A 12,458-nucleotide genomic window follows, 5' to 3' on the forward strand; every position below is an offset into this window, starting at 1 on the left:
GTTCACATCCTAGCTCATACAAAAAGAAGTTCCTGAGTCTCAAAGTATAGTTCCACAAATTACATATTAGTTATAAAGGGAAAAGTTACCTTAACAATGGAGAAATTGGATATACATAACTTTAACCAAGGACTTAAGCTTAATGTCATCAATATGGGATAAATTGACATGTGCCTCCTAATGAGGACAACACATCACCTATGCAGTATTCTATCAAACTGTCTTTAACCTGAGTATAAAAAAAATATGAAGAAATAATCAGGCAAATCTAACTTGAGGAATATCTGTAAAACTGACCTGGACTCTTCAAAAATAGATTTTAAAAGACGGGGAAATTGGTGTAGGTTAAAGAAGTATAACAATTTAGTGCAGTTGTATAATCTTTGATTGCATCCTGGGTTTAAAAAATCGAAGAAACTATTAGGACAACTGGAATAATTGGAAATTATTAGGACAACTATTTTTTAATTATATACACTGCATTTTAGGTAATAAGTGTTAAATTTTTTGAATATGATAATTAGATCATGGTTTATATAGGTGAACATCCATGTGTACTGAAATGTTTAGGGATGAATTGTCATAATATTTGCAACTTTTGCCACAAAATGTTAATTGTCAAATCTAAGTGGAGGGTACTTGGGTGTTCAGTGAACTGTTTATGGAATTTTTCTGCAGCTTTGAAATTAAAAAAAAAATAAAAGCATGCATGCGTGTGTGTGGTTTCTGTGTGGTGGGGGTATGAAAAGTTTCTGATAAGGTGATATCTCTGAGGAGGTGTTCAAGAAATAGCTATTAAGTGACTGAAAGAGTAACACTGGGGGCACCTGCATGGCTCAGTTGGTTAAGCATCTGCCTTCAGCTCAGGTCATGATCCCGGGACCCTGGGAATGAGCCCTATTCCCTGCTCAGCTGGGAGTCTGCTTTTCCCTCTGTCCCCCCCACTGCTCTCTCTCTCTCTTAAATAAATACATAAAATCTTAAAAAAAAAAAAAACTGGGGCGCCTGGGTGGCTCAGATGGTTAAGCAACTGCCTTTGGCTCAGGTCGTGATCCCGGAGTCCTGGGATGGAGTCCCACATCGGGCTCCTGGCTCAGCGGGGAGCCTGCTTCTCCCTCTGACCTTCTTCCCTCTCATGCTCTCTATCTCTCATTCTCTCTCTCAAATAAATAAATAAAATCTTAAAAAAAAAAACTAACACTGCTAACTCTGGACAATATTGCTGGTTCTGTTTGAGGACTTGATACTATACATCTAAACCAGCTCGGAGAAAGGTTACATTTGTTTCCTAAAAACTAATGGTACTTTCTCATTTGTTAGCTCAGCTCTGTGTACTTGCATAGCATTTGTATGTGTTAATTGGTGTTTATTCTGCTCAGTTAACTCAGTGATTTAAAGAGGAAATTTGGGGAGACAACTACATAGGAATTTTTCAGACTAATTTACTATTTGTAAAAAAATGAAAACATATATAACTTTAAAAAGCATTCTGCATATTTAAAAAGGGGACTCAGAAAATGTTTAGCAAATTGATTTCCAGTGACTCCTCTAGGAGAGAAGTTGGGGAGGAAAATTTCTAAACCTTTCATCACATTACATACTTGTTCCTCCCCCGGGACTGGTGAGCACCAGAGAAGGATGTGGGGCTTCCATGCTTTTGTGAAGTGTAGCCACCGCAATGATTTTTCTTTTATGTATGCATAGCTTTGTGACATCTTCATCTGCTTTAACATCTTCTGCAGTTCTCTGTTTCACAGCAGCTCCAGGATCAAAATTAAACACCTGGAAAAAAAAATTCTCTGTTTAGAATGTCTATAAAAACATTAAATTAAAAAAAAATCTCCTTGTTATAAGAAAAGTTTTGCATAGATTAAGCAATAAATTTGAGTAAAACTGTCTCAAGTTTTTAAATTTAAGAAAATAATTTTATATATAGTGTAATAAATATTTCTGCTGAACTCTTGGTTTTTAGTGACAAAGTAGATAATGAAAATAAGACAACCAAGATAAATATATGGAAAGGTATAATACCTGATAATGTTTCCAATTTTAGATACTTCCTGATGTTACAACAGTACAAAAACAGATGAAGTACAGTTAAAAACCCGTAAGAGCTGACATTTCTACATGCTAACTTTGTCTTTGGCTTTATTTTATTACTATATTAATATTACTTTTTCATGGATTTAAAAAGACTATTACTCTATTTTTAAAAAATCTTATTACTTATTGTGTATACACTTATAGACTGTTTCAAATGCTTTTTGGGGGGTGAGTGAGGTGACACAAATAAAAGGAAAAAACTATTTATTAAACTTTAGTTCTAAGATTAGCACATAATATTCAGAGAACAATGACTATTCTATTCTAAAATATTTAATTATTTAAAATAACTGTATTTTTTACCTAGCAAAGGACTAAAACAGTTTTACTTTTGGCTCGGAGTGTTCAGCTTTGTGATTTTAGAAATATTTGTGGCAGATTTATCAACACCAGTGCAAAAAAGTCATATTGCAGATTGAGCAGTTATAGTAGGGGAAAAATACTATTAAACAGTGAGCATTGGTATAGCTCAAATAGAAGGGTGCTAAAAAGATTTCTGATGAAATATTTAATATGAATATACTTTGTCACCTTTGAACATGACTGGGACTTAACTATTTCCTGAAATTTTAAGCATTCCAGAATGCATGCAAAAGATATCTAATTAAAGACTTTTAAAATGCATATATGATTGGAGAAGTAATATAAAAATGAAATGCCAAATGAGAAAAGCAAATATATGAAACACCTAAAAAAATACAAAACTGCCAATAGATCTATTGTGAAATGGTTACCTTGGGAAGAATAAGAGGACATTCCAAGCCACATTTGCATGTTCCGTCAGTAAGCAGGTATGTTTTAACCTGCTCCAAGCAAGATAACAAAGACCCACTGGGACTGTAAAAATAGTTTAAAAAAACATCAGAAAATAATTCCGACTGTACATATTATATGAAAAAAGGCATAATTTATAGTCTTACTGTCCTTCACAAGATAACATTTTCTTACTAAAGAAAAACATTTGCTTTGTCAATATTATGTTATCTACTAAATTATAGCCTTTAACACTATCGCTCTTTCTTTTAACCAAACTATTTCTCAGAAAAATAGAGATTTTCATAGAAAATTAAATAAAAGTATTTTGAAAACCAAGAGTGGACTAAGGGGATGGGAAAAATGCTATTCTTAAAAAAGTACAGAAGCAGGCAAGAAAGGACGAAGAAAACTACATGAAAGTAGTTATTATTTTAAACTAGAAGATCTACCTTAAAGCTATTTGAGGAAAGACTGAAATTTAGGAACATGTTGGAAGTCAAACCAGAAAGTCACTAAGTCTACAAAAGTTGGAGCTAACATGTTCTTGCCTTTAGTCTTGGAGTCTAGAACCAAACTGCCCCAGTGTAAAAGCAGATTTCTCTTTTTTTTCCCAATCCATATGTTTCTTTGAAGATAGACAAGTGTGGCCCAACTCAAATTGTACTGAAGAACCATACCCATTGGTAAGGAAAGAGGAGCCATGCAGAACTGACAAAGGATGGGGAACTCCTTAAGAAAATAGGGTTTTACACGGCAGAAAAGTGCCTTGCAGGTCTTCTGGTTGGTAATTGGGGTAGTTCTCTCAATGTTACTACTCTGTGGGTCAAAAAGTCAGTATAATACATGAATACTGATCAAGTTTAAGCTTACAGATTAGGTACTAATTCAGATGACAGGATAAGTCTTTGATTTTTATTTGCAATGAGGGTTAGTTTAAAACGGGCTATCTGCACCTTAGGACTTTTACTATTAATATGTGGATTTTACAACTTAAATGCATATTATGCTTTGAAAATTATCATATATTTTTCATTCAAGAATATCTTTTATTTATGACTATTTACTGAAACCTTCACTTCAGCCTTCTGATTAAATTTATCCAGAAACTATACTCTCCATTTTGTATACAAAGCATTACTCTATTGGGGGCAGACTGCCTGTACAGAAACAGAGGTAATAGTTTTAGATCTATAAATAAACCAGCTTTTAAAATGCAATTCATATTTATGGACAATCATATAAGTGACTTCTGAATGTATAAAGTCTCAATTAAAATCCTCAACATTGTTTACTCATTCTTTTGTTTAGACTAACAATTTTTTACAGATGATATGCAAAAAATAATTCCCATGTTACAGATTGAGTTCCACCCCAGTGGTAGGGGCAACCAGATGATTTCGAAGGTCTGGTAATTTTTATAAAACAAGATTACCAACGAGTTGTCATATAAAGAATTCATGAATTTTGTGAAAAGAAACTGCCTAGCATTTTACAGTTAAAGAAAGCATACGGACTGAATCCTAGAGGAATTTAATTGTAAAATTAAACCTGAAGAAAAGAATTCCTGAATTCTATTAGAGTACTCTACTCTAGATACTTTAAAAACATTTCCTCTCAATCAGTCAGTTGAGTTCGTTCCTTCAGTTGTAGCTCTTTAATTAACTTTTGGGAGTAATAATTAATGTAAAAATTAGTTACAAGTCTTACGGCACAGATAAAGCTCAAAAGATTGGAAGCAGGTGGGAAATTTAATGTGCAGCCCCAATACCACCCCCAGGCAGGAGCAGCTGGAGACTAACCTAAAAATTACAAGCAAACTGCACATTGAGAAGGGAGCTACAGAAGGAGGGCTAGCCTCCTATATATGTTTAAGTAGTAATTTTACCAGTTTTATATACAAACAAATAAAAACCATGCTGACTTAATTTATTTGATGGTGCTTAACCTTATCTAGCAAAGTTTGTTTCCAAAATAATTCTTAGGGTATAGATCTGGGTTTGGAGGACTCACAGTAACAGATAATGAAGTCTACTTACACTTGGAAAATCATGAATGAACAAGATGAATGACAGATTCTTAGACTTAACTTGGTTTAACTTAGTTCTCAGCAATCTGAAAAGCTGACATATCTTTCATAGGGATGGAGATGAAGTAAAAAAAATAAATTATTAAGATTTTAGACTCATTTGCTCTAAGTTGAATATGTATTTGCTCCTTACAGGCTAGAATAACCATAAATATAAACAGTAACACTGATATCTTGCTATATTATACGTAGAGCAAAGTATTTTTAGCAGTTTTTAAACAACACTGGCAATAGGAACATTTCAAAAAAGTTATGCGTCCTTGTCTATCTTATCTACTGTGAGATGAGCTCCACATTCCCTGCTTTCTTTTCACTTCACTCCAATTAATATAGAGCACATCTTTACTATTACAGAAATAAAATACTTATGTGCAAAACAATTTCAATAGGCAATTAAGCTTCCCTCAAGAAACAACTTACACAAAGCAAACAGATCTGAGATGAAATCTGAACTGACTTTTGAGTTGTTAAGGTATGAAATCATTTGTATTTATATAATAGAAAAGATCTCATTTATATAAATACATCCTTGTACAAATAGAGAATTCCACTGCAGTGGGATACAAATAACCACACTGAAAGAAATAGCATTAATGTAATGTAATGTGGTTACATTACATTACATTAATTAATGTAATGATGCAATGTTGTATCTTTTAAAAAGTCCTAAGTCTGTTTCTGATAGTTTTTTTATTACACCACAAAGAAAGATTTATGTTATCATAACCTTTCATATACTTCCTGATAAACTACAAAATAAGTAACTTAGGTGGCATTTGTTTAATAAGAAGACTAAAACTTGGTTAAGCATTCAAGATGATAGTGTAGGAAAATCCTGAGCTCAACTCCTCCCATGGACATAATAAATCTACAACTACATATGGAATATTGCCCCTTAAAGACCGAGAAACTAGATGAACAGAGAGCCTCCACAACAAGGGGCAGCACTGAGATGGGTGGAAGAGGGAGAGATACAGTCTCAATAAGGAAAAAACCACACCCGAGGCATGAAGTTCCACAGTCAGGAGGGATCTCAAAGGTATGGAACTCCTCCCTAAAAAACAAGTGATTTAAGCTCCACATCAGGCAACCCAACCCTTAGATCTTGCACAGGAGGGGCAAGCCCCCAAAATAGCTGGCTTTGAAAACCAACAGAGAGTATGTCCAGAAAAACTACATATTTATAGGGAAAAAAAAAAAAACTGCTCTAAAGGGCTCAAGCACAGACTCGAAACTAGAGCAAAAACACAAGATTGAAAAGTGCATAGTCCACAGTGAAGAATACCTACTTACCAATCTTGGAGTGCCTGCTGGAGAGGCATGAGGTGGCAGGGCCTCTCCCCAAGGACTAAGACACTGGCGACAGTCATTTCTGCTACCTCATTCTGCCACGCTGATCCAAGCACTGGATCTATTTTGGAATCCTTCTACTAGATCACTAACGCCAAAGGTGTGCCTTGCTGAGAGCTCTACACAACCCTGCACCTCCACCAGGCCTTGCTGCCAATAAGACACTAATCTTGCCCACCAGCATGCCTGCAGCAGTTACCCCCAGGCCACAAGCCAACCAGGCCAGGGGTCAGCCCTGCCCAGCAGTACAACCACAGCAATTGTGGCCCCACCACAATAGGAGGGTACACAATGCCCATAAAAGGGATATCCCTGTAGCAGCTGAGTCCGGTGGTTAGGGAGGATTGCACTTTTGGCCCCATAGGACATCTTATATAAGGTCACTCTTTCAAGACCAGGAGTGGTAGCTGAACTGCCTAATACATAGAAACAAACACAGAGAGGTAGGCAAAATGAGGAGACAGAGGACTATGTTCAAAAGAAGAAGACAAAACCTCAAAAAAAAAAAAAAAGAACTTGCAAACAGAGATAAACAATCTATCTGATAAAGAGATCAAAGTTATGGTCATAAACATGCTTACTGAACTTGTGAGAACAATGGCTGAACAACACATTTAGAACTTCAACAAAGAGCTAGAAAATAAAAGAAAGTACCAATCAGAGCTGAAGAATACCATAACAGAAGTGAAAAATACACTAGAGGGAATAAACAGCAGATTAGATGATACAGAAAAATGGATCAGCAATCTGAAAGACAGGGTAATGGAAACAGCCTAAATTGAATGAGAAAAGAGAAAAAATAATTTAAACAAATGAGGACAGTTTAAGAAACCCCTGAAACAACATCAAGCATACTAACATCCACATTATATTTAGGGGTCACATAAGTAGAAGAAAGAGAGAAAGTGCTGGAAACTTATTTGAAAAAAATGATAGTTGAAAATGTCCTTGACCTGGGGAAGGAAAGAGACATCCAGGATCAGGAAGCACAGAGAGTCCCAAACAAGATGAATCTACAGATCTACACCAAGACACATTACAATTAAATGACAAAAATTAAAGATAAAGAGAGAATCCTTAAAAAAAGAAAAAAGAAAAAAGAAAAAAATTAGTTACATATTAGGGAATGCCCATAAGACTATGAGCTGATTTTTCAGCAGAAACTTTGTAGGCCAGAAGAGAGTGGCATGATAAATTCAAAGTGATGAAAGGAAAAACTTACAACCAAGGACACTTTACCCGGCAAAGTTATCAATCAGAATTGAAGGGGCAATAAAGAGTTTCCCAGACAAGCAAAAGCTAAAGGAGTTCATCACAACTAAATTGGCTTTACAAGAAATATTAAAGGGACTACTTTAAGTTGAAAAGAAAAGGTCATGACTAGAAATAAGAAAATATATGAAAGAAAAAAAAATCTCACTGGCAAAGGCAAACATACAGGAAAGGTAGTGATCAACTACTTATAATGCTAGTATGAAGGTTAAGAGACAAAAGTAGTAAAATCAATGATATCTGCAATAACTAAAAGATACACAAAATAAAAAGATGTAAAACATAACATCAAAAACATAAAATGTGGGTAAAGGGAAAGCAAAAATGTAGTGCTTTTAGAATGCTTTCAAACTTAGGCAACCACCAACTTAAAATAGATTGCTATATGTATAGGTTGTTATATATGAACCTCATGGTAACCAAAAACCAAAAACCTAAGATAGATACACAAAAAATAAAGGCAAAGGAATCCAAACATAAAACTAAAGAACATCATCAAATCACAAAGGAAGAGAGCAAGAGAAGAAAGGAACAGAGAAGAACTACAAAAACAACCAGAAAACAACAAAATGGCAATAAGTACACACTTATCAACAATTACTTTAAGTATAAATGGACTAAATGTTCCAATCAAAAGACACAGAGTGGCTGAATGGATTAAAAAAACAAAAACAAAAACAGAAACAAGACCCATCTGTATGCTGCCTATAAGAGACTTACTTCAGATCTAAGGACACACACACAGACTGAAATTGAAGATATGAAAAAAGATATTCTATGCAAACGGAAACAAAATCAAAGCTGGGGTAGTGATACTTATATCAAAAATAGACTTTATAACAAAGGCTGTAACAAGAGATAAAAAAAAGAAATCACAAAATGATAAAGGGATCAATTCAACAAGAAGATATAACATTTGCAAATATTTATGTACCCAACACAGTAGCACCTAAATATATAAAGCAAATATTAAGAGACACAAAGGGAGAAACTGACAGCAATACTATAATATTAGGGGGTTTTAACACCCCACTTACATCAATGGATAGATCATCCAGATAGAACATCAATAAGGAAACAGTGGCCTTAAATGACCCACTAGACCAGATCAACTTATAAGATATGTATAGAACATTCCATCTCAAGTGCAAATGGAGCATGATGTCAGGGTGCAGAATAAGTAAATTTAAGAGATTGAAATCATATAAACCATCTTTTCCAACCACAACAGTATAAAACAAATGTAAAATCAATTACAAGAAGACAAATTGAAAAAACACAAACACATGGAGACTAAACATCATGCTACTGAACAACAAATGGTCAATGAAGAAATCAAAGAAGAAATAAAAAAATATTTTGAGACAAATAAACACAACATTCCAAAATCTATAGGATGCAGCAAAAGCAGGGTTAGGAGGGACATTTATAGTGACACAGGCCCGCTTCAAGAAACAAGAAAAATCTCAAATAAATAATTTAATCCTACACCTAAAGGAACGAGGAAAAGAACAAATAAAACCCAAAGTTAGTAGAAAAAGGAAATAAACATTAGAGTGGAAATAAATGAAATAGAGACTAAAAATAAAAAAAAATAGAAAAGATCGATGAAACTAAGAGCTGCTTCTTTGAAAAGATAAACAAAATTGAAAACATTTAGCTAGACTCATCAAGAAAAAAAAAAGAGAGGACCCAAATGAACAAAATAAAGGAGAAAAGACCCTGAATAGCCAAGTCAATCTTGAGAAAGAACAAAGCTGGAGGTAATCACAATCCCCATTTTGAACTATACTACAAAGCTATTGTAATCAAAACAATATGGTACTAGCATAAAAACAGATACACAGGTCAATGGAACAGAACAGAGAGACCAGAATAAACCCATGGTTATATGGTCAATTAATCTACAACAAAGGAGGCAAGAGTGTACAATGGGGGAAAAGACAATCTCTTTAATAACTGTTGCTAGGAAAAGTGGACAGCTACACGCAAAAACAGTGAAACTGGACCACTTTCTTGCACCACACAGAAAAAATAAGCTCAAAAATTGAAGACTTGAATGGAAGATGTGAAACCATAGAACTCTTAAAAGAAAACATAAGCAGTAAGCTCTTCAACATCAGTCTTAGCAATATTTTTTTGGATCTCTCACGTCGGGCAAGGACAGCAAAAATAAAAATAAACAAAGGGACTATATCAAACTAAAAAGCTCTTTACACACTGAAATAAATCATCAACAAACAAAAAGACAAATATCCAATAAGGGGTTAACATCCAAAATATATAAAGAACTCATACAACTTAATATCAAAAAAACAAACAATCAGATTTAAAAAATCTACAGATGACCTGAATGGACATTTTTCCAAAGAGGACATAGAGATGGCCAACAGGCACATGAAAAAATGCTCAACATCATATCTATAGGGAAATGCAACGAGATATCTCCTCACAGGTGTCAAAATGGCTGTCATTAAAAAGATAAGAAATAACACGTATTGGTCAGGATGTAGAGAAAAAGGAACCCTGTGCACTGTTGGTATGAATGTAAATTGGAGCAGCAAGTTTGGAAAACAGTATGGAGCTTCCTCAAAAAATTAAAAATAGAAATACCATATGATCCAGTAATTCCACTTCTAGGCATTTAACCAAAGAAAATGAAAACACTCATTCAAAAAGACATTTGCACTTCTTGTTCATCACAGCATTATTTGTAATAGCCAAGACATGGAAGCCCCCTAGATGTTCATAGATAGATGAATGCACAAAAGAGATATGGTACACACACACAGACACATACACAAACACACTGGAATATTACTCAGTGATTAAAAAGTATGAGATCTTGCCATGTGTGACAACATGGATGAATGGAGTGGGTAGTACGCTAAGCAAAATATGTCAGACAGAGAATGACAAATACTATATAACTTCATTTATATGTGGAACCTAAAGAACAAAACAAATGAATAAACAAACAAAATAGAAACAGACCACAGATATAGAAAACAAACTGGTGGCTGACAGAGGGGAGATGGGTAGAGGGATGGACAAAATTCATGAAGGGGATTAAGAGGTACAGTCTTCCAGTTATAAAATAAGTAAGACACAGAGATGTAATGGACAGCATAGGGAATAGTCAGTAATTATTAAATAATTTGTATGATGATAGATGGTAACTAGACTTATTGAGATGACCATTTTATAATGTATACAAATACTGAATCGCTATGTTGTACTAATAAAACTAATGCAATATTATAGGTCAGTTAAAAAAAACCCTGAAATTTCTTGTCAACAGTTCAGTTTTTCCATTCAACTTGTACACAAGATATATGTTACCAAAATTAAAAAGAGCAGGCATTTGCATTTTATTTGTATGATTTTTACTTGTGAGAGGAACAGCCATCTCCGTCATGATTTTTTCTTTGTTACTATTATATGCAATGGAATAGATTAAAAACTGCACAGAAAAAATTGGGAAATTATTTTTCATTAATATCAGGAATTAAGAAGACTCATAACTGAAACTGCCTATAGATAAAAACACTCAGCCTTACATCAGAAAAGCCATATGAAGCACTAGAAGGATAGGATAATACTGTCAAGAGATATCAGGTCTCTTTCCAGTATTTTACATTCTCCTGTGAACGTGGTAATGATGCTTATATGTTCCTTTTAGAAATCTTCATATTTTTCTTTATCCTTGTTACGGAGATAAGCGGAATGACACCTTATATAAACACAAGTAATGCATAAAAAAATCTCTCTTGTAACCTAAGGCAATTTACATTGCAAAACAGTACAGAACGAAACACTTGAGTATTTCTAGCATGAAGGTCATTTACTCAAATTTATGTGAAATGCTGTCAGTGATGGTATGTTGCTCCCTCAAAGGAACAGTCTCTACCTCCTTAATTACAGGATTGCACACTTGGAGGTGACAAAGGTAATAAGGTGGCTCACCTGACATAAAGCACTCCATTTTGATCCACACGACGCTGCCAACCCACAGGAACTTGTATAGCTGGAAGACCTCCATCTTTGTCCCCTCCGTCACAGTCCTTGCCTCCATTCATTTTCTGTGTCTGCTTGGGACTCTCCAAAGATATCAGCAATAAGATGATATCCTTATATTACAGGGCATGATGGCCTTCAAAAATGGCCAATGCAGCACAGTTTTTCCCAGACTGTACAAAATGCATTGGGAAGCTTCGGCTCAGTTTGGAACCAAGTCCTTGAAATCTGCCATTGTGGAAAAAATCAGTTTCCCATTATAATCTATAAATAAACAATATTTAATTCCTAAGGATGGTCTACATGGGTAAAAATGAGTGCCTCTGACTAAGGAAAATCATATTCACCAATGCTGGTACCTGCCTGAATTGGGGGAGGGGAGGAGTATAAAGTTTTTAGTTCAACATTTTGTCTTGAACCTTGATGTCAGACTAAAATAACCTCTATGGTCTAGAGAATGGTCTCATTTTTACAGTGTGAGTCGGTTAATATTTCCAGGTACTACCCGCCTTTAGAGGCCACATTCTTTAAATTTTTTCTTCATCTTCCAATCTGAATCCAAGATGTTGTAGGTTGGTTCATCTGATGTTTTCATGTCTTCAAAATTCCAACAATGTAGCCTGAAACATATGTAAATGTATAAACTTTATATTTAATATTGAAAACTGAGAAGCTGCACACATTTAAAAATAGAATAAACTGCTAAGTGCACCAAACCACTTTGATGTTCTCTGCCATCAAAATCACATGTCAAATTTGTCTTGTTTTCTTCTTCCAACTTGATCCACTTACTCCAGTTAACCAATTTGTTTGCTCTTCACCATGTGTAACTTTCTAATTATTAGAGATAGACATAATAGTGGCATTTCACACA

The 12,458-nt window shown here is 34.5% G+C and overlaps 1 protein-coding gene across 11 annotated transcripts in view; it reads right to left on the bottom strand.

The window, feature by feature from the left end:
- MBD5 (methyl-CpG binding domain protein 5) overlaps positions 1–12,458 on the bottom strand; it is a 459,856-nt gene that overhangs the window by 75,163 nt on the left and 372,235 nt on the right. For 9 of the 11 annotated variants that reach the window (XR_012375710.1, XR_012375707.1, XM_073884217.1 and 6 more), the window contains 3 exons: positions 11,534–12,204; positions 2,838–2,940; positions 1,602–1,782 (listed from right to left, as the gene is read on the bottom strand). Coding sequence is in view for 9 of the 11 variants with exons in the window: in XM_073884217.1 (XP_073740318.1) it covers positions 1,602–1,782; positions 2,838–2,940; positions 11,534–11,646 (397 nt within the window). In the remaining 2 variants the exon portion in view is untranslated. The remainder of the gene's footprint in view (positions 1–1,601; positions 1,783–2,837; positions 2,941–11,533; positions 12,205–12,458) is intronic. The other 2 variants (XM_073884213.1, XM_073884204.1) reach the window with 1 other exon arrangement.

The sequence above is a fragment of the Callorhinus ursinus genome, unplaced genomic scaffold, assembly GCF_003265705.2.
Source record: "Callorhinus ursinus isolate GAN/ISIS: 27379988/994484 unplaced genomic scaffold, GSC_fseal_2.0 scaffold2, whole genome shotgun sequence".
Lineage (NCBI taxonomy): Eukaryota > Metazoa > Chordata > Mammalia > Carnivora > Otariidae > Callorhinus > Callorhinus ursinus.